Source organism: Prionailurus viverrinus, chromosome F2 (genome assembly GCF_022837055.1).
Source record: "Prionailurus viverrinus isolate Anna chromosome F2, UM_Priviv_1.0, whole genome shotgun sequence".
Lineage (NCBI taxonomy): Eukaryota > Metazoa > Chordata > Mammalia > Carnivora > Felidae > Prionailurus > Prionailurus viverrinus.
Window position 1 is genome coordinate 28,952,071 of NC_062578.1, and position 27,564 is coordinate 28,979,634.

The 27,564-nt window shown below is 42.6% G+C and overlaps 1 protein-coding gene across 3 annotated transcripts in view; it reads right to left on the reverse strand.

The window, feature by feature from the left end:
• Positions 1-27,564, reverse strand: part of TPD52 (tumor protein D52) — a 113,393-nt gene that overhangs the window by 84,826 nt on the left and 1,003 nt on the right. The window contains exon 1 of one of the 3 annotated variants that reach the window (XM_047842613.1): positions 27,193-27,406. The exons of the other annotated variants lie outside the window; for them this stretch is intronic. Within the exon in view, the coding sequence (XP_047698569.1) occupies positions 27,193-27,211 (19 nt within the window). The 5' untranslated portion in view covers positions 27,212-27,406. Of the gene's footprint in view, positions 1-27,192; positions 27,407-27,564 lie in introns of those variants that run through there. 3 annotated transcript variants of the gene reach the window in all.

Genomic DNA, 27,564 nt, shown 5'->3' on the forward strand with positions numbered 1-27,564 from the left:
AACCAATTGAGAAAGAAGTTAACAGCAGTCCAAAGTATTATAAGTCCACACCACCTCATTTCAATGTGAGCAACACTCGGACCATTACCTTTAAACACAAACACCACGTCCCCTCCAAATCTGACTCTGCTCCCCCGCTAGAGGTAACCTCTGAACTCTTGTGTTTGTAATTCATACCTCTGTATGCATTTTGCTTTCCACCTGGAATCACACTTATGTACAAAATATAACTCCCCTATAGAATAAGCTGTTTGAAGGTTAATTCTACATCACATTAATCTCATGCAACTTATGCCATATCGACATCAACTTCACCTCCCAGGTATCATTCCTCATTGCCTCAGTTTCAGGTACGGAGGCTGGAACACATTACACACCAGATCGTCTCTATGGTGATCTACAAGATGGCCTCCAAGATGGCTTCAATGATTGCTGGTAGTGTACCAGGGACAGTCTGTAGGACCAATAAAATACAGCTCTTGGGTTCTCTCTCTGTAGGATCATTTACTCTGAGGAAAACCAGGTCACTGGTAGCCTTATGAAAAGGTCCACGGAGTAAGAAATGGATACCTCCTACCAAAGACTACCCAAGTCAAGCTTTGAGGTACCTAACTCTCCAGCCAACAGCTTTACTGCAAACTCATGAGACACCCCGAGCCAGAACTATGTAGCTAGCAAGTCTCAGACTTCTGATCTTCAGAAACTGTGTAAGGTAATAAATGTTTGGGGTTTTTTTAATGTTTATTTATTTATTGAGAGAGAGAGAATATGCATGTGCACACATGCGTGGGGGGGGGGGGGGCAGAGAGAGAGGGAGAGAGAGAATCCCAAGCAGGCTCTGCCCTGTCAGCACAGAGCCCAATGCAGGACTCAAGCCCACGAACCGTGAGATCATGACCTGAGCCAAAATCCAGAGTCAGACACTCAACCAACTGAGCCACCCAGGTGCCCCAATGTTTGGTTTTTTCAAGTTGCCATGTTTTAGGATAACATATGAGGCAACAAAAAAATTCACATGAATTTGTTACCATACGTAAGGCAATCTCTATACCACTTTTATCTGGAATTTTCTTTCCTGGGCTCACCTATCAAAATTCCCAAGGCTGAGATTCAGTGGAGTTTATCTTTTATGAAAATGCTTTAGATTCTCCCTTCAACAGAATCACCTACTCTTTTCCCTTAATTCTAATTGTGTGAGTCACTTTCACAGTGAGATGAGTCGGTCTTACGTAGCAGTGAAAGTTCACAGACCTGCATCCCACACAAGCCATTAGCTCTCTAAACCACAGATCAGGTCTCAATCGTCTCTTCAGCAGTCTGGCCTATTCAAGTTAAGGATCCTCAGCCATCCCACACCTGCATACAGAAAAAACTAGGAAGTGATGCTATTGCCAGACATTAGTTAGGGTTAGGCTGATCCTGAGTAATAAAGACCTGATTAACTGGGGAGAGGCCCGCTGTAGTCAGGGACCACATTTGGAAAATGGGGAGAACTGGAAAAAGAGAAACAGACAGAGACTGGTCCTGGGCTGAACTCAATTCTTCCTTCCTTTCCCTACCTCTGCATTTCCCTGGTAGCCCCAGCAGAAGAGAGTGGGGAAGGAGACATAATGCATAGAAACACTGTGTTCACACATTCACAGAGGAAGTAAGTGCAGCAGGTGGTTGAGGAATCAGTAGAATAACACCCTCCAAAGTCAGGTGCAATGGCTTCCAGCAGCTGATGGTAGGGGTCACAGAGCATGAACCTGGCAATCAGACTGATCCAGGTTTGCATCTTGATTCCACATTCAGGAACCGTAAGACCAAAGAAGAAAAGCATCCACTTCTTGGACACTCCCATGCACTTTCCCTCACACTCACTCTCTTGCTCTCTCAAATTAATAAATAAACTTAAAAAAAAAGAAATTTTCATTTCTAGAACTTACAGGTATCACAAAAACCTATACTCTGGGGTCTAAGAATATGTAAGAATTAAGAAAACCTACTAAGAATTGGGATAGTCCAATTTTCAACATGAAGCACATGTATTAAATGTTTATTAAGATTCTAGTACATTCCACCATATTAGGCACCAAAGCAGAAAACGCTTTTCCAAAAATGTTATTTATGCTCTCATAACATTTGTGAAATATACAGATTAAAGTTTTAATGTTTCTAAGTTTTTACTGATTTTGAGAGAGTGAGAAAGAGTGGGGTAGGGGCAGAGAGAGAGAATCCCAAGCAGGCTCCTGTCAGTGCAGAGCCCCACGCGAGGCTTGAATTCACGCACCGTGAGATCATGACCCGAGCCAAAATCAAGAGTCTGACTGATGTTTAATCAACTGAGCCCCCCGGGCACCCCCAGATTAAATTTTTGAACCATCACAGAAGTCACAGTTTATTTTGTAGACTAATTTGTAATGTGAAATCCATGGAAAACATTCCAAAATTTCAGTTATATATGGCAAATTCTGTCATCAGCTTTAAAGAAAAAATTTCAAGGAACAGTCAGAACCAAACAGGTCATGACGCTTCTTCAAATGAAAGTGACCCTTGTCAGGCAAATGTTTCCTGTAATATTTTGTCCTTCTTTCTACTATGAAGAATACCATGATAACATTACAAATAATTAGTAAATGCACGACATCTTAATTTTACCAACATACAAGGCTAGGATTCTGCAATAGGGCGCCAAATTCCAGCTAAAATAATACAGTACTTTAAAAAAAATTCTGAACAGGTAAAAATGGTAGACACTTTACAATATAGGAGACCACAAAGAAACTGATCAATACGCATCAGAACCAACACGGCTCTTCAAGCTGAGGTTAAATGACCTGCTCCCACCCCTCTTCCTGAAGGACCTGCAGTGTCTCTGTCACACAGCTTCTCCATAGTAACTGCAGCAAGGCCTTTAGCACTAGAAAAAGCATCAGATGCCTCCTCTTATATTAAATATTTATGAATTTTCAGGACAGGGGTCTCCCTGGGGGGAAGTTCATGGGATGCACACACCGCTCAGAGCCCACCCCTCTTTCTTTAAAATACCTTTTCTCTTAGATTCACTGAAATAAACCCTGGAGGTTGTTGGACTGCCTTTATCATGGCGTTCAGTGCCCATTTCAACCAAACCCAAGGGTTTTCCATTTTTCTAGGTCATCCCAATCCCTTCAACACCTTACCCAATTAAGTTGTAACAGGAAAAACAAAACAAAACAAAACAAAAGACTAATAAAGCACCGTATCTATTTAAAACCTAGTAAGCCCCTTAAATCTTAGATGTCTGGAAAGAATTAACACTGTAATGGGTTACTCTGTGGGTTATTTCTTAATTTGTTTCCACACACCACATGAGGTTCAAAATGCACAAGTGTCTCAGGTTCTGCTGAGGTACTCTTAGAGGAGAAGGATCACTCTACACCTGGGGAGCCCTGCTGTTAAAATCCGCGCATATTTTGTCATCATTGATCGGGTGTTTTCACATCCCAAAGAAGAAAAGCACAAAAGTAGGTAAGAGACGTTCAGGTATCCTTACCATAGAAAGGGTTCCTTGGCTTTAAAACGAGATGTTCCCAAGAAGCTCCAAGATATGATAGCAGCTTTGTCTAAGCACAGCTTGTAGGCAGAGTGACCAACGTCAGATTTTGATGGCAAGGGACCTCTGAGCACACATGCAGCTGTCACCTTAAAAGTCTGAGCACATTTTTGTGGGAAAGCAGTCTGCATGCTATAGAAGCAGCAGGACTATCAGGGAGCCGCTGAAATGCAAGAACCCCTTCCTCTTCTTTTTATCTAGAACCTAGCTCAATGCCTGGCACACAGCATTTTTTGTGAGTGCTCCAAGAGTGGGAATGGGTGACTGTAAGAATCCTAAGAATTTTTCTCCTTCCGGAAAACTGCACATTACAGGACCACCCCCATGTCCAGTGATCACTACTGAGAGCACATTACCAGCATGACAAACTAGGAAAACCTAATACAGAACCACATTTTTTTTACTCAAGGAATAGCAGGTTCCTCTACATACTAGGACAACTCCAGACTAAATCAACATTTTCACTTGCCTGAGGCAGAGGAGGAAAAAAAAAAAAATGTTTTCTTGAAACTGAACTTAAAAGTAATGTCCTTTACCCTGAGATAATGTTCTTCCTGATTTGGGAAGGTGTAGAGGGGTGTTAAAAACCTCACACTTATGGGGCACCTGGATGGCTCAGTGGGTTGGGTGTCCAACTCTTGATTTAGGGTCAGGTCATGACCTCACAATTTGTGAGATCGAGCCCTGCATCAGGCTCTGCTAGGGATTCTCTCTCCCTCTCTCTCTGCCCCTCCCCTGTTTTCTCTCTCTCTCTCTCTCTCTCTCTCTCTCTCTCTCTCTCTCTCTCAGAATGGGTAAATAAACATTTAAAAAGAAATCCCACACTTATAAAAGATGGTGGCTTTATGTTGGTTGATTTTAATGACTTGGCAAAACAAGGAATTAGCAACCCAGCTCCCCACCCCTAATGTCACCCATCCACGAAGTCAAATATATTAGCAGTGGTAGCGCTGGGCTGTAACTCCCACTGACCCAGCCACAACTTACCTAGGACTGCAGCCCCACCTAGTACGTGCCAGACTCACCTAACACATGTCACCGCCAAGGGCAGAACAGAAAAAGAGGCATAACTGGTTTCAAAGGTGGAGGACACAAGAAATGCTACATCTGGCTATCAATACATAGTCTAACATGAAGGAAGAACATCCAGATTGGAGAAGTCTAACAATGACTTCACATAAAAAAGATACATTTGGACCTATACCCACTAGAAATTTTCTGTAAGCGAGCCATGGTTACTGAAGGCAATGCTTATCCATCAAGTGTACTGAGAACGGAAAAAATAGTGGACTATCAGTTTTAGGAAGTCTACAAAAAATGAAAAAAGACTGGCCAGCATCCCAAAGCCCCTTTCAGGCTGAACTTCCTATCAGCACATTTTTATAATTTTCCTAGCAACTCTGGTTTAGCCCCAGCTTAGAAAGATAATAAAACAAATTACCCAGAACTAGGTGTTAATGCAGTGAGCATTATAAAGAGTCAGGGTGACATTACCAATTAGAACAAAAATAAAATAAAATATACTCAGCAATTGCACTTCTCCATGTTACCCTAGGCAAACATGCTTTGCATAAAGGAGGAATAAACAAAGATGTTCGGTGCGGCATTTATTTATGATAGTTTAAAAAAATACTCTAAAGAATCAAAACACCCCTTAATAGAAGTTAAATTAAGGCATATTTATTATACTCTGGGACACTATGCAGCAGTTAAAAAGAAGGAAATCTGGGCACCTGGGTGGCTCAGTCAGTTAGGTGTCTGACTTCACCTCAGGTCATGATATCACGGTTCGTGGGTTTGAGCCCCGCGCTGGGCTCTATGCTGTCAGCACAAAGCCTGCTTCAGATCCCGTTCCCTCTCTCTGTCCCTCCCCCGTGCCTGTTCTCTCTCAAAAAGAAACATTAAACAATAAATAAAACAAAGTAAATAAAATAAATTTTAATATAAAAATAGAGAAAAATTAAAAATTAAAGAAAAATTAAATTAAAAAAAATTTTTTTTAAATAAACAGAATGAAGTTATCACTATGTGGTAGCACAGCAAGCTCTCCACAACACAGAGCTGAGGAAAACGATAAAAGCACATACAGTGTGATAGTATTTGCCTTTTTTTTTTTTTTTTCAACGTTTATTTATTTTTGGGACAGAGAGAGAGCATGAACGGGGGAGGGGCAGAGAGAGAGGGAGACACAGAATCGGAAACAGGCTCCAGGCTCTGAGCCATCAGCCCAGAGCCCGACGTGGGGCTCGAACTCACAGACCGCGAGATCGTGACCTGGCTGAAGTCGGACGCTTAACCGACTGCGCCACCCAGGCGCCCCTTGTATTTGCCTTTTTAAAAGGCACACATCCGCAAAAATCAGCGCTACAACTGTTGCCAACCTGTGGTCCCTGAACTAGCAGCATCCACGTCACCTGGGAACTTGCTAAAAATGCAAATTCGCAGGCCCCATCCCGGGGCCCACTGAATCAGCAATCTGAGTCTAGCAGGATGTGTTTGAACAAGCCCTCAGATGCCAAACAAAAAGCTTGAGAACTGCTAGTCTCCACAGGTCTCTATACAGGCTTCTCACCAACTGAGGTCCAAGCAAGTACCTTTATCTATAGTTTTTTGCCCCCCACCTTACCTTTTTTTTTTTTTAACAAGGAGAGTGTATTCATGCATTGCTCCCATAAATTAAGAGTAACTTCTGTTTTAGGTACTACCGGTGCCACGAGGGGATTGGAGAAATGGTTAACCATGCAATCATGGTGGAGGGAAACCTGATGGAATAGGAGGACGGAGGTTCCCCATGAGCTACTGAAATGCCGGAGGTCACAACAATCATGAAAAACGGGCCAAGTAGGAATTTGAACCCTCAACAGAGTTCAGCTGATCTCACCAGTGTCTCCCCCAGCATGTGCACGACAGTCTACTCTAGGAGGAAGCACAGCGAGCTACCCGTGAATATGAAAAGAATAAGGCAGACGCCATTTTGGAAAAGCCACAATTTTACAAAGTCTTCTGTTGCCCTGTTTTGTTGATTCCTTAGCACTACATGCTGTCAGGCCCAGCCCCCACTGGGGGCCTCCCCTCTCCTCCGTCTGAAGATGAGGGGCCAGTTTCGTCTTTGCATTTGCTGTGGCTGTTTCCCTGGCCAGCAGGGAAAAGGCAACAAGAAAGAGGGCTTTGAAATTAAGTAACAAATGTTAGTGAGAAAACCTAGCCACCATCTTTCTAAGCCTTGACATCCCCCTTCCAGGTTGTAGGGCCTGGAAATGCATATACTCACACGCACCCAGGCACACAAACACACACACACCCCTGTACTTAATTTCTTATTAACTTCACAGAAGTACAATCCACCATTACTGTCAATATTTAGGAAGATAAACACACAGGTGTCGTCTGGAATCCGCATTAAAATAAGGTTATGGAGGGGGGCCTGGGTGGCTCAGTTGGTTGAGCGTCGACTTCAGCTCAGGTCATGATCTCATGGTTTGTGGGTTCAAGCCCCACATCGGGCTTTGTGCTGACAACTCAAAGCCTGGAGCCTGCCTTGGATTCTGTGTCTCCCTCTCTCTCTGCTCCTCCCCAGATCATGCTCTGTCTCTCGCTCCTTCAAAAATAAATAAACATTAAAAATTTTTAAAAATTAAATAAATATAATAAGGTTATGGAAACCTATAATATAAAAAGAGGATTAGCCGTAATTAATTATCAGCTGAGAGATGGCAATAAGAGATAACCTTCTAATCTCCCTATTATTGCTACAATAGAAGTCATGTTCCCAACTAGGAACAAAAATAACTGGTATTTTATAAGGAATTATGAATTTTCCACTTCTAAATTTTTTAAGCAAGAATATCGCTGATTTGGTTATCCAAAATGTACAGTATCACCCTTGACACATACATACCCTACGACAGCTTAAAAAGCCAACATCTAAAACAGCCCAGATATTCTTACCTTAACTTGGCGATAAAAGATCAAGTTGAAGTTTCACTGCCTATAACAAGTACTCTTCAAGTTTCACTGAAGAGAAAAAGTGGAATGAGAGCACATTCTCACTCCTGGACTTTGGAAACATCAGTTCCTTCGGTTTCAAGCTTTATTCTCTTGGATATTGTGAGGTCATCACACCCACTTGTTCTCTGACATAAGCCCATGCTCAAAAGGACTGCAGACCTACAAAGAAACAGCTCTGTGCCATTCAATTATCTGGGCCATGCTTCTCCATGGTACAGAGAAAAGTAATCTCTTTTTAACCTTAAAGCAGGCACAGTTTTCCTTCTCATCTCCCACCATTCAGCCAATTTTTGTCTTCCTTTAACAAGGCCAGATTTTTAGCTATACCCATTTAAGAAGCTTGGGTTCTTTAGAGAAAATGAAGCAAAAAGTTATAGCCTCATATAATAGAAACATCCAATTAAAAAAAAATTTTTAATGTTTGTTTATTTCTGAGCGAGAGAGAGACAGACAGAGTGAGCGCTGGGGAGGGGCAGAGAGAGAGGGAGACACAGAATCCGAAGCAGGCTCCATGCTCTGAGCTGTCGGCACAGAGCCTGATGAGGGGCTTGAACCCACGAACTGCGAGATCATGACCGGAGCTGAGGTCAGACATTTAACCGACTGGGCCACCCAGGTACCCCGAAACATCCAATTTTTAAAAAAAGAAAAGATTTAACACTACCTCAAGAGTCATAAAGAAAACTAAGTTTACCTCTAAAGAGAACAGACTTAAAACTTGAGGGAAAAAACAGAACAACGCAGCACAAGGTATAAGATATATTAAGAGATCGTTTTGTATTGTGTCCACTGTAGTAGATCTCTTCCTAAATGAGTTAGGAAGCAAGTTAAGTTAAAAGCAAGACAGGAGAGGGGCGCCTGGGTGGCTTGGTCGGTTAAGCGTCCAACTTCGGCTCAGGTCACGATCTCCCGGTCCGTGAGTTCGAGCCCCGCGTCGGGCTCTGTGCTGACAGCTCAGAGCCTGGAGCCTGTTTCGGATTCTGTGTCTCCCTCTCTCTCTGCCCCTCCCCTGTTCATGCTCTGTCTCTCTCTGTCTCAAAAATAAACGTTAAAAAAAAAAAATTGAAAAAAAAAAAGCAAGACAGAAGACAATTGCCTTTATGACAACGTTTGTCAGAGAAGGCCTAAGCATCTCCTGATCAGCAGCTTTCAATAAACACAAGAGCCCTACACCTCTGTCACTTTGATAACAGAATGCTGTGTCCCTGGGAAGCCTCTACCTTCCTGGGGCACCTTCTAGAACAGACATTTCTGAACACTCAGGAATCTGCCTCTACCTGCCCCCCACGGCTGCCCACCTCAGGACCAGGTCAATCCTGAACATCTTTTTCCTTCCCCTCTCCTCCGTCTGAAGATGAGGGGCCAGCTTCATTGTCGGGAAGGCCGGAGGAGCATGTCAGCCTGCAACAGTGACTAACAGAGTCACATGGGCGGAAGTGAAGTCCACCTGGGCCGGCCTGAGGCGACCTCAAGTATCTGCAGCACGGAGTCGAGGCACGAAACGCTGCTGTGGGAACACCCTTCCTTAACGCCCACCCCCACCAAACACCAACTAGATTTCATATCCAAAACTGTGACTGGCAAACCCAGCTTTAAAGAAGATCTCTTCCGTGAAAGAAGTCGGGCACAAGCAGGTCTCGGGTTCCCTTTGAACAGAGGAAACTTGATATCCTGAAGGCCTGCCAAAGAAAGCAGCCTGTGTTTCAAGTACATGCTTGTGATTAAGAACCTGAATAGTGACTGGACAGGGTGTGTGCAGGGGAGAGGGAGGAGGGCCAGCGGACAAATTTCAGCGACTACAGGAAATGCGGTCTGTACTTTGGTTTTTACTTTCTTTAAAATGTGTTTATGCTTCTCTGGGTATATCTGTCCCTTAATTAACAGGTATATTCAAAGAAAGGACGCTGCTGAGACACAAACAAATGTGGGAGAAGGGTGCTTAAAATTACATAGGTCTCCAGTCCCTTTTATTTAAAAGAAATGTCTTGGGGCGCCTGGGTGGCGCAGTCGGTTAAGCGTCCGACTTCAGCCAGGTCACGATCTCGCGGTCCGTGAGTTCGAGCCCCACGTCGGGCTCTGGGCTGATGGCTCAGGGCCTGGAGCCTGTTTCCGATTCTGTGTCTCCCTCTCTCTCTGCCCCTCCCCCGTTCATGCTCTGTCTCTCTCTGTCCCCAAAATAAATAAACGTTGAAAATAAATAAATAAATAGATAGATAGATAGATAAATAAATAAATAAAAGAAATGTCTTAGGGGTGCCTGGGTGGTTCAAGCTGCTTAAGTGCCCGGCTGTTGATTTCGGCTCAGGTCATGATTCCAGGCTCAAGGGATCAAGCCCAGCGTGGGACTCTGCACTGAGCATGGAGACCTGCTTGGGATTCTCTCTCCTCTGCCCCTCCTGCACCCACTCTTGCGCTGCCCCCCTCTCCAAAATAAAAAAATAAAAAATAAAGTAAAATAATGTTTTATTGTTTTGCTTTTACACATTTTTGCCCACTAAGGTTATGTTTAATGTATGGGAAAAAAATGATAAATTACTGCAAAGCACAGAAAAGTACTAAATGCAGTAAGTACAGCTGTTTTAATCTTGAGATGCCAGGTAACGGAAGGAAGTTAATGATGGTCACAGTTGCTTCCCAAGAAGCCCCAGGGGGGGCTGCGCACTGGCTTCTGCTGGAATAAGCAGAGGTGTACTTTTCAGGAGGAACGATTCCTCAAAAGGTGCTAAAGCTCCCTGAAGCAAGCCGGATGGGGGTGAGCCGGAGGCTTCCTTGTCAGCACCTCCACATCTCAGCAGGTCTCCCCCCAACACAGCAATCTCAAGACTGTACCTGCAGACCCAAGGACTCTGCTCGACTGGCATCCAAACATTTCATTCATCCACAGTTAACACAGAGATTCACAAGCAAAATTCCTCGCATTGGAGACCTGGCATAATTAACTAAATCTGCTCCATTTTGGCAAATTTATACCTGGAACAAATCCATTTAAAATAAAGTCTTGAAAGGGGCACCTGGGTGGCTCAGTCAGTTAAGCATTGACTTAGGCCCAGGTCATGATCTCGTGGTTTGTGGGTTTGAGCCTCGCGTCCGGCTCTGTGCTGACAGCTCGGAGCCTGGAGCCTGCTTCAGATTCTGTGTCTCCTTCTCTCTCTGCCCCTCCCCTACTTGTGCTCTGTCTCTCTCTATCAAAAATAAATGTAAAAAGAGTATTTTTTTTGAAAGTAAAGTCTCAAGGGTCTCCTGGGTGGCTCAGTCGGTTAAGTGTCCAACTCTTTATTTCAGCTCAAGTCATGATCTCATCTCATGGTTCGTGGTTTTGAGCCCTGTGTCGGGCTCCCTGCTGACAGTGCAAGGCCTGCTTGGGATTCTCTCTCCACCCCTCCCCTGCTTGATCTCTATCTTTCTCTCTCTCTCAAAATAAATAAACATAAAATAAAATAAGGTCTGTCTACATGATTGAGTGGGGGTAAATTATTATAAACTATATGATATTGAGTAGTTTTTTCAGCCCCCTACACTTCATACTCCCTCATCAGTAAGATGGAAAAGGAAGAGTCCATCTGAGCAGAGCTGAAGTGAGACTCAAATAAGGCATTTGCTGCCCTGAACTGCTTGGCGGGAGCCAGGACCAACGGTGCACTGAATAGACTGTGAGCATCATTGCCAAATAAAATTCCTCCTTCCCACAAGGTACTGGTTGAAAAGGACTAAGAATTTCAAATCTTCCAAAGCTGAAAGGCCAAAACCATCCCCATCTCACCTTCTGGATCCTTCCAGTCACCTTTCCAACCTCTAAAGAAAAGATGCACAGTGGCAGGATGCACTGTGAAGGGCCCATTGACATTTTTCTTCTGTTCAGCACAGAACATACAGATGTGAGGTAGTGGTATTAATGGGAAAATGATCATATGTTAAAAATTCCCCAAAACTGCAGTTTATTGGCAAAAGCAAAAGGGTGACTGGGAGATGAGGCTCCCTGGTCAGGAGAAGCAAGAGAGTCAGGGAGCCTGGGGGCTCCCATTGTGCTCTGGGGGCAAATGTGGGAGAAAACGCCCGGAGCCCACATGGAAGGGGCCAGCCACCCACAGCCTCTTCCTCAGCTCAGGGAGCTAGAGCACTTGCTGGTGGTCACCATGTCCAGAGTTCAAGGTAGAAGTGACAATATGACAAACGTCCATACTCTGGGACGGCATGGGTTTAGAACTGCAATTGACTCACCACGTCCCTCAATTCCTTTGAGAAAGAAAAATCAAAAGTTCCTCTTCATCTTCTAGTACATTTTAAAAATTACTACTTTGCCCAGTGTTTCTACTTTGGCCAGAATTCATACAGAGACCTAAAGTCTATTAGTTTTAAAAATGTATGAGTTAAAAAAAAAAAAAAAATTTAAAAAAAGGGGCGCCTGGGTGGCGCAGTCGGTTAAGCGTCCGACTTCAGCCAGGTCACGATCTCGCGGCCCGTGAGTTCGAGCCCCACGTCAGGCTCTGGGCTGATGGCTCAGAGCCTGGAGCCTGTTTCCGATTCTGTGTCTCCCTCTCTCTCTGCCCCTCCCCCATTCATGCTCTGTCTCTCTCTGTCCCAAAAATAAATAAACGTTGAAAAAAAAAATAAAAAAAAATAAAAATGTATGAGTTTTCGAAATTCCCAATTAATAATTTGAAATATTTTTCCTAAGCTTTGAATCATTACGCACACACCAAAAAACGAGAGAGATGTAAATTAACTTTGCAAAAGCAATGAAATTAATTAATAATAAATGAACAAGCTAGGAAATCTGTTTTTCAGGGGTTTTTTTTATTCCCATAGAAAAAAGTTAATACTAATAGGAAACATAAAATATATTGAATTAATCCATGAAATCCCTTAAGTAAAGGCAAAATAAAAAGAACAAGAACAACAAAACTCTTAGGTTCCATTTTGTGACCCAAAATGGGGAAAGATAAAAAGAAAAAGGAGAAAATGGAAATTTGGTGGAGAAAAAAGTCAGGAAAAGAGAGAAAAGCTAAGGGAAGGAGGAAGGAACAGCAAAGCTGGATGAAAAACACCCAAAAAAACCACAGCACACAAAGAAGGAACGGAAGGGAGCGGACAGATGGATGTGTGTGGTTTGTTTTTTGGGTTTTGGGGTTTTTTTTTTTTTTAGCTTTACACATCACTTGCATTTCAGGGAATTATCAAAGTTAAGTAGTGCACTTTGAAAAGTTGGTTGTTTCATCAGAGCTCACTGCTTTGAAACTTAACAGCTACAGTTGCCATTATAAATAGAATAATCAGAGTAGGAAAACATCATCAGACCAGCTGCAGTGACCACAGCCCCAGCTAGAAGCAAGCCAGCAACACTCGCAGGACTGGAGTCCCTTCTGGAGGTTAAAAAGAAATCTGAAAACAAATTATAATTCTGGGAAAAATAAAAGTCCCTAAACCAAGAGACATCTGTCATGTTACCTTTGTTATTAGTCAAAATTTTCATTTAATCCCTGAAGCCATGAGCGATCCATTTAAAAACCACCATAGAACAGACTGAAAGGTATGTTTTCCCTTCCAACAATGACCCAAGGAAAACAGCTGACGGACTCCACTTTGGAACCTGCCGCTCTGGAATGAAAATCCTTTCTAAAGAGAACTGAGTAAGAATATTTGACAAATCCAGACACACTGCATAAATGATTCCCATAGCCATGACATTCCATGATGAAAGTGAGCACTCACAACTTCAGATTTGCCCTGAGAAACCACCACTTAAAAAAAAAAAAAAATCACAGCTTCACTATGATTTGGCTCAAATGTCACCTCTAGGCAAAATTGCTTCTCTGGCTTTTATACCACCCAGAGAATGTATAATACTGCACTTTCGTTCTACAAATACTTCATAAGCGCTTATTCTCTGCAAGGCTCTTACCATTAAGGTGAATTATTGCTCATAGACTTGAGCTCCTTGAAGGTCAAACTCTAGGATATGACTATTAAAATACATTTTGCATTAAAAGCATCTTAACTAAAACCAGTGACATATATAGTAATAGCAAAGCCAGTCATTCTCCCCTGCCTCTGGTTTCTTCTCTCATTTTATGAATATGCACGTGGTCAAATTACCACCCTCTCTGCATTCAAAAACAAAAACCAACACTCTATACAGGCAAGCAAATGCAACCTCACCCCAACCCACAGAGCCTAAATTTCTCCGCATTACCCACGACTGGGACTCCTCACCAGTCAGGATCCACTTTTTCTGCTCAATCCACTTGGCCTCTCCACAGCCTTTGAAAGTTGAACTCCCTGCGTCTTAACCTGCACTTCCCCTCCCTGCCCTGAAATGTTCATATTCAAGTTCTGTTCTCTTTTTACTCCACTTTTCCTCCTGGGCCATCTCAGCAACTTAATAGCTTCAAACATCACATGTCTCCCAAACTTTGAAATCCTGCTCGGCTCCTTCTCTCAGAAATCCATATTTCATTCCTGAACCTATCCACATAAACGTCCCATGAGACCCGGGTAGTAGTTTAAAACATGTGCACACAGTCACTGACACTCTTCCCACCAAAAGTGGAGCTTCATCTCCCTCTGCTTGAATATGGGCTGGACTTTGCGGCACATTTCTAACAGAATGAGGAGGAAGTAACGCCTCAGGCTATCATAAAAAGCCACCAAGTTTCTGTCTGACTGTCTCTTAGGAGTCACACCTTGGGGGACCCCAGAGAACACATCAGAAGTCTGGGCATCCTGAGGCTGCCTGCTGTTGGGTCAACAGCACAGGCTCCAGCAAAAAACAATACTCAACACAGGCAAGGAAATAACTATCATCAAACAGACCCATGCTGGGGTTTCTTCTGAAGACCATGCAGGTAGAAACAGATGCCGACAAGCCCCAGCTGCTTGGGTCTTCCAGTACACCTGCCCTCAGGAAGTTGAGTAATAAGCCTTTGTATGTACGTATGATCCCTGCCTCATACTTCAAGTCACCCCAGCTGAGGCTGAGCAGAGACATGCTGTCCTCGCTAAGCCCTGCCCAAATGACAGATCTGTGACCATAATCAATCAATGCTTTGTTTCAAACCACTAGGTTTTAACACGGTTATGCAGCTTTGGACAACTGGAACGACCTCAAATGCGACATGGCCCAAATGAAGTTCATTATCTCCCTCCCTGCATCTGCTCTTCTTTCTATGCTTTCTATCCCGGTTCCTTTTCCACGCAATCTGAAAGCCTCCTCCACTCTTCTCTACCCTCAGATCCCCTCTACCCCAGACATCTTACACACCATAACCCAGAGGTCTCTCAGGAATCCAGCACCCCCACTTCTGGTTTGAAAATTAATAAAGGGAAACCTCACTAAAATAGAGCTGTTAGGCAGCTAGAGTTAGGCAGAGGGAGGTCTCTTGCCTTACCACTCATAGTCAATTGCAGACCCAGCAGGAAGAGATAGGACACTGCACACAATACTACTTTACTATCCTAGTCTGAGGAAGACTTCCTCCTGTCCCAACAGGAGGAGGAACCGATGACAGAAAGTCACAGCTGGGCCAATGAAAACCCACTACACTTAGAACTCCCAGCTTACTCCAGTGGATTTTTGTTGATGACACTTTCTTCTATAAGAGAGTACTCCTCTTCTTTGTTCCGTGGACTTACCTATGCTTTTGCCATAGTTGGCCTGTCCTGAATTGCAATTCTCTGTTTTTCCCAAATAAACCCATATTTTGCTAATAAAATAACCAGCAGTTTTATTTCTTAAGGTTAACCCTGGCTAGGAATACAGTGACAGTGACACCCCTTACCTGGTTAACCCAGGCTAGGATTACAGTGACAGTGACAACCCTTACCTGGTTTGCTAGCACCTTCTACTCAACTGCCAAAATAATATTTTAAAACTAAACTCCCACACACCTACCACCTGCTTATCACGTAGAGCATACAGTCTGATTCCTGATCCTAGTACAGAAGACTGCTCACATCCCCCCAGTGACTACCTGAGACTCTGGCCCCAGGGAAAATTCTGAGGATTCGCAAACACCTTTTTGCCCTTTCATGCCACTGCACCTTTGCACATGCTGACTCTCCTCCGTAAAATTCCCTTCCTCTCCGTTCTTTCTCTCACCGCTTACAAAGAGTCCTACGTAGTCTTCCAGTCCAAGTTCAAAGGTCATCTACTTTGAGAATATTTTCTAATGACCCAGCCAGAATAGCTCACTTCCTCCTGCATCAGTTATGCAAGCCCTTACAACACCCACTTCACTACCGCGATCCCGTTCTGTCTGTTTCTCCAGGGTGGCCTGCGAGCCTGAGGGAGGCATCATGTCCTGTTTGCCTTCAAATAAATGTTTAATTTGAACTGGAAACCACTAAGTTAGTATTTCACACAAATATCTAATATTCTGTTTCAGAATCAATACTGTCGAGCACCAGAGCTAGTCACAGAATTTAACTTAATTTTCTCAACTATTTGGAGTATTATCAGCCTCCAAGAGGTTTAGTGACCTATCTGGTATCTCATAACCACAAAATGATGAAGCCAAATTTTGAACCTAGGTAAAACTTCAAGTCCAGGGGTACCTGGGCAGCTCAGCCGGTTGAGCATTCAACTTCAGCTCAGGTCGTGATCTCATGGCTCATGGGTTCGGGCACTGCATCAGGCTTTGTGCTAACGGCATGGAGCCTGCTTTGGATTCTCTGTCTCCCTCTCTGTCTCTCTGTTCCTCCCTCCCTTGCATTCTCTCTCTCTCTCTCTCTCTCTCTCTCTCTCTCTCTCTCTCCCTCAACAATAAAAAAACATAAAAACAGAAAAGTCAAAACTTCAAGTCCAGCACTCTCTGCCCTAAACATTTATAATCCGTTCTGATGTACAAGGGCAGACACACAGCCATATTCTGGCACAGATACACCCCTTAGTGCCCCACTCCCATGGCTGCCACCACGGCACCCTGCTCCCCCAAACAACACCTTTGAAAGGGAAAAAGGAGACTGCATATAACTTTCAGGTAGCATAATGTGTTGTGTAAGGACGTGTATTCTATAAGCCAAATTAAATCCCAGATTTAAAACCCAGCTCTGTCCGTATCAAGCTAGGTGCCCCTAGAGAAATTATTCCCTCCACCCCTTCACACCTTGTTTCTTCACTTACAAAGCAGGGATAGTGTGAGCACTGCTCATGGGTTTCTTGTGAAGATATTTAAAAAAGAAACACGAAAAGCATTTAGAACATAACCTGGCATATAAAACACTCAGCAAATGCTGTTGCTGGTTTTAGGCGGAGTAGAAGGAGTATTTGTAAAAGTGACTGAGTAAAACTCTAGCTGGAAAACGTAGGTAATTATAATGCAGGGCTGAAGCTGTGTCCCTGCAGATTCCAATTTTATTTTAATTAGTTAGAAAAAAACATTTCTAGAAAGTATGGAGTATCCCCAGGGCTTTAAACTGGTTAGCAAATGCAACTTAAATCTTTCGTGGGCCCCTGGTGATCCTCTTAGGACCAAGTTTTTGTAGCACTCCCCACATCTAACACAGTATGTATGGGGAAGTCATGATCATTCAGCTTCTGTTTACTCATACATAAAATGAAAATGATACCAGTCCTATCACCCACCAGCATTAAAAGATTCAAATGAAATAATATGTAGAAAAATTAATAAGAGCTTTGCAAAAGCCAGGTGGTGGCATCACCATCATCACCAATATCATTCTGAGTTGTAATAAGGTGATATACTGAAAATGATATATGAGATCAATGCCAGAACGATAGGTTGGTCATCCTTTTGCTAACTGCCCCAATGGCCAAAATGTTTGCATTTTTCTCTCTTTCCAGAATTCTCATTCTGGTTAACTAGTGGCATGTACTTTTTACCACTGTCAACATACTTTTGCTCTTCTCAGCTGTATTCAAAGAAAACTTCTAAAGCATACTGAGACCAGGGCACCTGGGTGGCTCCGTCGGTTAAGCATCCGACTTTGCTCAGGTCATGATCTCGCGGTTGATGGGTTTGAGCCCCACGTCGGGCTCTGTGCTGACAGCTCAGAGCCTGGAGCCTGTTTTGGATTCTGTGTCTCCCTCTCTCTCTGCCCCTCCCCTGCTCATAGTCTGTCTCTCTCTCTCTCAGAAATCAATAAACATTTAGAAAAATTTATAAAAAATAATAATAAAATAAAATGTATTGAGACAATCCATGCCTCCTAAGCTCAGGACACATTGGAAGCAAATAAGTAACCTTGGTAGAACAGCATAGGAAATGTATCTATGAAAGTATTTACTGAGCATATGTCCAACATGCTTTGGGGAATAAAAATGTAACCATCACTGTCTCTTCCTCTGTCTGTATATGTAATCACACACACTTAACATAATACTTAAGAAGTAAAGTATCAATTTGGCTTCCACTTACAGATTTTCAGTGATTATGTATGAAACTATAAGCATATGTGGAGCATATATTCTTGTTTCCCTGCCAAATTTTTTCCCCTAATTTTTAGCCATTCTATCTAATCCCATCTGACTCTACCTATGCTAGAAATCTTTCCAATTAATTACACACAATAGGACAAACACTTAGGGCATATCTACTACATACACACTTGACTGAGGGTGAGGAACACATATGTAAAAACATTCTTCTGTTCTGGTAACATTTTATTTCTAGCCAACGACAGATCCTAGTGGATTGGATAAACTACCATCTTTATTCCTATAGCCTTACTGATTGCACCAGAAGTTCCTTTTCATACCACAATGCCTCCAACAAAGCTCAGAAAACAATGGGTAAAGTCTGATCTTAGCAGTAAACTCTCAATCCAAAACTTTATCAAGGTCACATTTTATAAAATTTTTTAAACTGACATTTATGTTTGCATAGCTGTAACATGAAATACACCATGCCTGTAAGCCGAGGCATGTAAATTAACAGTCCTGCCTAAAACCACTATTTTTAGCACTGACTGATTACAAAAGTGTCTAAAGAGAGAAGACACAAAAACACAGAGAATGAAGAACTGAAAGCTACTCAGAGCCATGCAAATTACTCCAAAAAATGTCACGTAGAAAATATTTGCTCTTAATACTGTATTTTGTTAGTAAAAATGACATTATAAAGGTCCAACATAACCAAAAGGAAAGTAAGAACAGGAAAACTAAATATGTGTCACAAAACACAAAGGTTTAATATGAGCATGAGAGGGGGAATGATGAGAAGAGCAAGACTCACCAAGATCCCAAGAGTGAAAAGTGAGTAACAATCCCAAGAAGGGAATAAAAATGGCTAATCAATCTATAGCTTCTCTAGTAAATGGTGAAATTTCCAATGAAAAAGGGTGGCATTTTTCCCCTATAAAGTTCATTCTTCTTTTTTTTTTTTTTTTTTTAAGACAATGACATCTGTGCAGCAAAGGAAACAAGTGAAAAGACAACGGAATGGGAGAAAATATTTGCAAACCATTTATCTCATAAGGGTTTAGTATCCACAATATGTAAAGAACTCCTACAACTTGACAATAACAAAAACAAATAATCTGATCAAAAAATGGGCAAAGGATTTGAACAGACATTTCTCTAGATAAGACATGCAGATGGCCAACAAACATATAAATATATATAAAAAAAATGCTCCACATCTCTATCATCAGGGAAGTGCAAATCAAAATCACAATGAGCTATCACCTCATACCCATTAGGATACCAGTATCAAAAAACAAAACAAAACAAAAACAGAGTAACAAGTGTTGCTGAAGATGCGGAGAAATAACCCTTTCAACCGCCCCGTCCATTTTTTGCACAGCCCCCCACCCCCAGCCTTCACTCTTCTTTTTAAAATAACTGTTGGTGGGAACGTAAAATGGTTCAGCCACTCAGCCATATGGAGAACAGTATGGAGGTTCTCAAAAATTAAAATTAGAACTACTATATGAATCAGCAGTTCCATTTCTGGGTGGGACAGCATAGGAAATGTACAAAAAGAATGAAGAATTGCTGTTCAATGGGTACAGGGTTTCAGTCATCAATATGAATAAGTTCTAGAGACCTGTTGTACACCAAGTTACATATCATTAACAATAATGTGCTATATACTTAAATATGGTTAAGACAGTAGATTTTATGTTTTGTGTTCTTTACCACAATTTAAAAAAAAAATGAAAAAAAAAAAAAACAATGACAATTATGTTTTCCAGAAAGTGACTTGGCAACAGGAATCCAAAGTCTAAACATATTCACATCTTTGAGTTGTTTCAGGAAATCTATTTTAAAACAATTTCTCTTAAAATATTCTAACAGCTGAAATGGAAAGTAATCCATAGTCCAGCAAAGAAACATCTAAATAACCATCAACTAGTGAAGGGGTGTGGTCATCAAAAATTATAGTGTGGAGAAACTTGTTTAAATGATCTGTTAACATTCTCATTATTTAGTAGTATTCAAAACAGAACATAAAACTATGTATGGTATATACAGTTCGACCATAATGAACATATACTGGACATTCAATAAAGAAAAAGATGAAATTCTAACACAGGAAAGAAAAAAGGGGTATGGGAACAGGGAAATCAAGAGGGGGAGGGAGAAAAGCTATACCAACAGGATTTCTGTTGAATTTTCATCTAGACAAATTGATTCCAATGTTCATTTGGAAATGAAATCTGGCAAGAATAGCTAGGGAAAAAAATCTAACAATAAAAAGAAAAATAGAGGGGTGCCTGCTGGTTCAGTCAGTGGAGCATGTGACTCTTGATCAGGGTCATGAGTTCGAGCCCCATGATGGGCATGGGGGCCTACTTAAAAAAAAAAAAAGAAAAGAAAGAAAGAAAGAAAAGATAAAAGAAAAATAGAATAATCAGGAAAGACCAGTCCTTCCAGACATTTTTGCATAGTATGAAGGTACAATAACTTAGTTTAGTTGCTGGGAATGAACAAAAATGTAAAAAAGAAAAGAATACAGGAATTTAGTATATGACAACAGTATTATTTCAAATCAGTAAAGGAAAAATCCATTATTCAGCGACTGGTATAGGGTACCTGAGCAGCCAATGGGGGTATGATGGGGTTAAGATTCATATCTCACACTTTTTGTCAAAATAAGCTTCAGGTGGATGAAAGATTTAAATGTAAAAAAAAAATACGCCACCTGGGTGGCTCAGTCAGTTAAGCGACAGACAGATTTTGGCTCAGGTCATGATCTCGCAGTTTGTGGGTTTGAGCCCTACATCGGACTCCACACTGACAGTGTAGAGCCCGCTTGGGATTCTTTCTCTCCCCCTCTCTCTGCCCCTCTCCCACTCATTCTCTTTCTCTCTCTCTCTCTCTCTCTCTCTGTCTCTAAATTAACTTGTAAAAAAATGTAAAAAAAATAAAACCATAAAAACAGAAACTCAAAGTGAGGAAGGCATTTCCAGGAATGATTCAAAAGCTATAAGCTAAAAATTAAAACAGCCATCAATTAGTATTTCTCCTTGGGAAAAAATTACTATCAAGTCAAAAGGGTAAAGACAAGGGGTGCCTGGGTGGCTCAGTCGGTTGAGCGTCTGACTTCGGCTCAGGTCATGATCTCACAGCTCGTGAATTCGAGCCCTGCGTCGGGCTCTGTGCTAACAGCTCAGAGTCTGGAGCCTGCTTCTGCTCCCTGTGTCTCCCTCTCTCTCTGCCCCTAACCCACTCACATTCTGTCTCTGTCTCTCTCAAAAATAAATAAACATTAAAAAAAAAATTTTTTTTAAAAAAAGAGTAAAGACAAACTAGGAAAAAAATACATTAGCAATTCATATTGTGGACAGAGGGCCGCATTCTGCAAATGGAAGAAACAAAAGACAACACAACAGAAAATTTGGCAACGTATAGGATCTGACATTTCACAGAAAAGGAAATCTAAATCTTAAACTTACCAAAAGAAATACAACCACCTTTGTATTAAGAAAAATATATAATAAAAAAAAGAAAAATATATAATAAAACCTATGCCAAGAAACCTCTGTTCCGTGTAAGATCAGCGAAGATGAGAAAGTGCGACAACACCCACGCCAAACGGTGGAGGGAAGCGGATGCCCACATGCCTTCCACCGAGCAGGATTCAGCACCATCCGAACTGAACAGTCACATTCTTCTAAGAATTCTTCCTACAGACAAACTGGCACATTTATCAAATGACTTGCATGCAAATTTATTTGCTGCAGATTTGTTTAATAGCAAAGTATCAGGGAAAACCTAAATGGCCATCGACAGGGAACAAGCCAAATACCACCTATTCCGCTATGGAACATGGCACATCTACAAATAGCTATTAAAAATGAAGGAGCTCTATATAACGTTATGTTGAATAATCTCTAGAACATATACTGTATTTAAGTGGAGGAAGTCAGGTGCTAAAACAATTTGTATGCTACCATTTATATAATACACACACACACACACACACACACACACACACATATTTAAATATAAGTGTATGTATACCTACGTGCATAGAATCTGTCTGGATGGACAGAGAAGAAACTGGTAAAATGGTGGCATTGCTACCCAAGGGAAGTAGCCTGGGAGACAGGAACAGGAGGAAGATTTACATTTTGCAACCTTTTAGTCATTTGAATTTTGATCAAATGCTTTAATTACCTGGTTACACTAGTCACAATTTTGGAGAAGTACATTTTTTAGATATATTGAGTTTTTATAAAAGGAGTTATAAAATGAAATGTTCAGGACCGCCTGGGTGGCTCAGTCGGTTGAGCATCCAACTTCAGCTCAGGTCATGATCTCAAGGTTCACCGGGCTCTGTGCTGACAGCTCAGAGCCTGGAGCCTGCTTTGGATTCTGTGTCTCCCTCTCCCTCTGTCCCTCCCCTGTTCCTGCTCACTCGCTCTCTCTCTCTCTCAAAAATAAACATTAAAAAAAATGAACTATTCACAGCTACCTAAGAGTATTTTTAAATTATTATTATTTTTTAAGCTTATTTATTTTGAGAGAGAGAGGGTGCATGCGTGGCAGACGGGCATAGAGTGAGGGAGAGAGAGAGAATCCCAAGTAGGCTCCAAACTATCAGTGTGGAGCCTGACACGGGGCTTGAACCCACAAACCATGAAATCATGACCTGAGCCAAAATCAACAGTCAGACACTTAACTGACTAAGCCACCCAGGTACCACAAATTTAAACGTTTTTTTTTTTTTTAATTTCCACTAAACACTGAGTCATTTGATCCCTTGGATATTTTTCTCATAAACATACATTGCTATGATTATGGTTTCTGTATACCTGGTACCCACCTGGTTCAAATAAAATTTGGGAGAGTCTCAGAAGAGGGATTTTACAACAGTCGACAATTAAAGCAGAAATAATGAGCCCCAAAGGAAAATAAAATAATCTTAGCCTACAACAAAAGGATCAGTAACACATAAATTCAGGGGATTTTGCTGTTCTTTCTGGTTTCGAACTATGAGTATATTTGTTTTTATTGTATGCATAGACTATTCTGTTTTGAGATCTTGCTAAAAGATCACAACCCCTCCTACCACTCAGCTTTTGCCCTAGAGACCCGGCAGTCTGCTGCATAAAAATAAATGCAGGAAGTGAATTGGAGCTAACAAATCAGCTGATGACATTAGCACCATAGAAAGCAAGACTGGACCAAAGAAACACAGAACTGGGGGGGGGTCAAACCCTGAGATTTGTGACCAGACCCTTAATATTGTTACCCACTCATCTACATTTGTTTTACTTTAAAATCAGTGACATTCTGGGGCGCCTGGGTGGCTCAGTCGGTTAAGCGTCCGACTTCGGCTCAGGTCATGATCTCCCAGTTCATGAGTGCGGGCCCCAGGTGGGGCTCTGTGCTGACAGCTCAGAGCCTGGAGCCTGCTTCGGATTCTGTCTTCCTCTCTCTCTGCCCCTCTCCTGCTCACGCTCTGTCTCTCTCTGTCTCTCAATAATAAATAAATAAATAAATAAATGTTTAAAAAAAAACTTCTTTAAATAAAAACAAAATAAAATAAATGACATTTCACTGTTCTATTATTTCTAAGGCATAATTATAATGCTGAAATTACAGTGACATATCATTGGGTCACTTTTCTTGTAGTGTTCTCACCCAGGTTTTTGGCCCCAACAACCTTCCCTCACTCCCTGAAACAAAAGTTTTGGGTGGGCTTGTGTGTGTGTGAATTCAAACACAGATAAAATGCACTACTGGCCAGGTCCCTGCCGCTTCAACAGAATAGCGCTAAACTACAGGTTATTACTACCATAAGGGAGTACTCAAGTATAAATATTTATTCAGCACTATAAAAAGTAGTCAGGAGGTTTTTTTACACAATGCATGCTCTAGTTAGCATGCCATGCCGCACTTTCAAAGTGGGAACTACCACACACATTAAATGTGCTATACTGGGCTTAATGTGTAAAGAAACTCTTGAGAGGCACTATGCAGTTTAAGGTATGTTTCAAATTGATTAATGTGGACTGGGCTCTCAATATAAGCAGAATATTGTGTTCAAAATCTGGGCACAGGAGAAGATGGGGAAAATATTAGAATCTGAGCCAGGTACTGAGGAGTATTAGAATACATCATATAAAACACAAGAAAAACTGTTCTAAAACTTTAAAGTTCTGCTAAATATAAAAAGCAACAAAGGATAGATTTTGACAACTTCCTATAAGGAAGGTCTAAGGAGACATTTTCTTTTTTTTTTTTTTTTTTAATTTTTTTTCACAGATCTTATTATTATTATTTTTTTAATGTTTATTTATTTTTGAGAGAGACAGAAACAGAATGAGAGTGGGTTAGGGGCAGAGAGAGAGGGAGACACAGAAGCAGAAGCAGGCTCTAGGCTCTGAGCTGTCAGCACAGAGCCCGACACGGGGCTCGAACTCACGAGCCATGAGATCATGACCCGAGCCGAAGTCGGACGCTCAACCGACTGAGCCACCCAGGCACCCCTAAGGAGACATTTTCAATAGAGAAATGCAGTGAAGACAAGACATAGGGCATTTAATTTTCCATCCAGAGTCGGACAAACGTGACAAACTCCAGGCATACTAAAAAGTTAAACAAATTCTAAAATGTTCTTATTTGGCTTTAAATAATTTATGAAAACTCACAATTCAAGAGACAATCACAGGGTTTCATAAACTGTATGTCAGCCACCACTGTTCCGTAGTGAACATGCAGGTTTACAAACCCAGGCTCCTCCTCTTTAAGTCGCCTCCTCAGAAGTCTCCCTACAGATTCAATGAAGATGGAGCGATCCACTCCGCTCATTCAAAACCTTGCATGTACATCCACCCTCCAAGTCCAACACAGACTCACCACCAACTTTCTCCGCCTAACCGCAGAGTTCTGCTCCTTTAAAATACTGAGGGAAATACCAGGAGTTAGGAGTAAGTGGGTAGCAAGAGAGGACGTCAGAGGCTCCAACAGCTGGAAGGCACTCTTGGTCACTTTTCCTTTCCATCCTAGGTAGCCGCCAAACATTTCTGAGCATCTACTTTGTGCCACGGGAACATAAAGATGAAAATACAAAACAGACAGGAAGATGGAAATGTAAGGACAGGCCACGTGGCTGCAACACAACAAAACTGAGTGAGCCACCTGACCTTCCCGAGGCAAGTGACTCATCTTTCATACTAAGCTGAGCCTCCAGACTCCTCACTTTAAGAGGATGGATTTCCTTTGCCCTCGAGGAATAACAATTAAAAACAAGAACTAACATGACCCACCGAAGAAAACATCTTAAAGTTAGAAACAGAAAAACTCCTCTTATAAGCCAAAGAATTTACAAAATAGGTCTTAGACATACACACACAAAACTGGTCCCACAAAAACCACACTAAGTGCACCAGGACAGAGGTACTAATGACTGTGATTCTCACCAGCCAAACTAAAATACCAAATCTAGTAAAATTAGTCACTCCATTCACCTAAGTCAAATACAGCTACTTAATCTAGTTTGATGAGTACCAAACACAGCTATTCTAAAAACACCATTATGTTAAATACGACAATGTAAGGCATACGCAAATATGCATGTTGACATGTTTGACACCCCAACGTCCTCTTTAAAAGACAGAATAATGCTGACTTACATGGTGGCTCCTGGCCTTCTCCTAACAATACATTTAAGACCTGAGACCAGCTTTCTGACTCAAACATTTAAATACCTATCATGTTCAAACACCAAGGTTACCCAACCATGGATAAAGATGAATGAAGTACATGCTTCTAACCTCAATAAGCTTAAAATCCAGACAACATGTGTGCATACAGATATATACGTATTTAATATATATTACGTATTGTACATTATACATATATATCTATTACATATTGCACATAACTTTATAGTATAAGCACTCATATGCTAAGTGTGAGATCAATTGGACGAGTGTGGAGAAAGGAAAGGTTGGAAGGTTCCAAAGAGTCCTACAACTTATCAAAAGTAAAATACAAAACAGTATATATGGAATACGGTTTTATTTGCATTAAAAGTATGCATAAAGATAAATACAAAGAGTAATAAACAAAAAAGAAAAAAACGAAAACTATTGTGTCTGAACTCAAAATGTGAGTAATTCCTATCCCTACTTCCTAAAATTTACGTTAACATTGTTACCTTTTTGGGGTTAGCACTTATGTATCTTTTAAAAAGTGAGCCACGCATCTGTATTATAGTTACTGGGTTATTATCAACAGAGATGAAGCGATATATAAACATTTAGTATTTAAATCTTAAAACCATGCCTTCCTATATACATCTCGCTTAAACAATGATTCCACTGGAGACAATTTCACTTGAGATAGTTTTCAGAAACAAGTGCATCCAAAGCGATAGTAACAAGACTATAGGGTCTTATCTTGATGAGTAAAAGAAGACCTTTACTACGGAAAGCTCCCTTCCCCCCGCGCCGCGCCAATAACCCCATAAACAACACACCACAATTTGGGGACACCTCGCATGTTACGTATCTACGTCCAAAACCATCGCCATAGGATCAAACGCCACCAAAAATCCTAACCACGTAAACTACAAGACGGCAGAAAGTCTCAACGCTGGGGGAGTCGGGATGGGGGGAGGAGTCATGTTCCCATCCTGAGCAGCGAAACCACCCACTGTCGTTGGATCCTCAGTTTCCACCAGTTACAAACAAGATCTAGCTGTACAGTACTCCCTTCGCGCTGCCTTCTACCCAAAGCGCATCACCGTCGGCAGCCCTGGCTCCGTGAGCCTGGTGCCAGCCCCTTCGCCTCCACCCAGAACCTTCTTTCCCTCTCTCCCCACCTCCTTCTCTGTCTCTCTGTCTCTGTCTCTCTCGCGCGCGCTCTCTCTCTCTCTCTCTCTCTCTCTCTCTCACACACACACACACACACACACACACACACACACACACACACACACAGAGCCGCGCGCGCCCGTGCGCGCGCGACCCCAACAGCCCGCTCCGCCCGCCGGAGCCGCTCCCTGCGGCTCGGCCACACCAGGATGTCAGACCCCGATCAGGGAGATACAACTTGAAGAAGGCTCGGCTCCCGCTCCGGCGCCGGCCGGGGACACTGTGCACCTGCTCCGGCGCCGGGCCGCGCGCAGCCCAGCGCCGCGCCCGACCCCGCGCCTGCCCGGGAGACGCCGCGCCGGCGGTGCCCGCGCCCTCACCTTGCTCGCCGCGGTCCATGTCTCCCGCCCACCGCCTCAAGTCTTCTGCGCCTCCGCCGACTGCAGCCCGTCCCGCTCGGATCGCACGCCCGCCCGCCGCGCCGCACCGCGCCGCGCTCCTCCTCGCCTCCGCCGCGACTCCCGCGAAGTCCCCTCCCCCGGAGGCGTCGGCGAGGCGGCGCCGCCCGCCCTCGGCGGGGAGCGCTTTCCAGGGGCGTCACCCAACCACCTGACCCGGCCGACCTGTGCGCTCGGCCACGTCGGCGCGGCGGGCGGCGCCGGGGCGAGGAGGGCTGGGCCGGCCGGTTCGCTCGGGTAGGAACTCGGCTGCCAGGGGGAAGAGCGGGGTGGCGCGGAGGCGGAATCAACCAT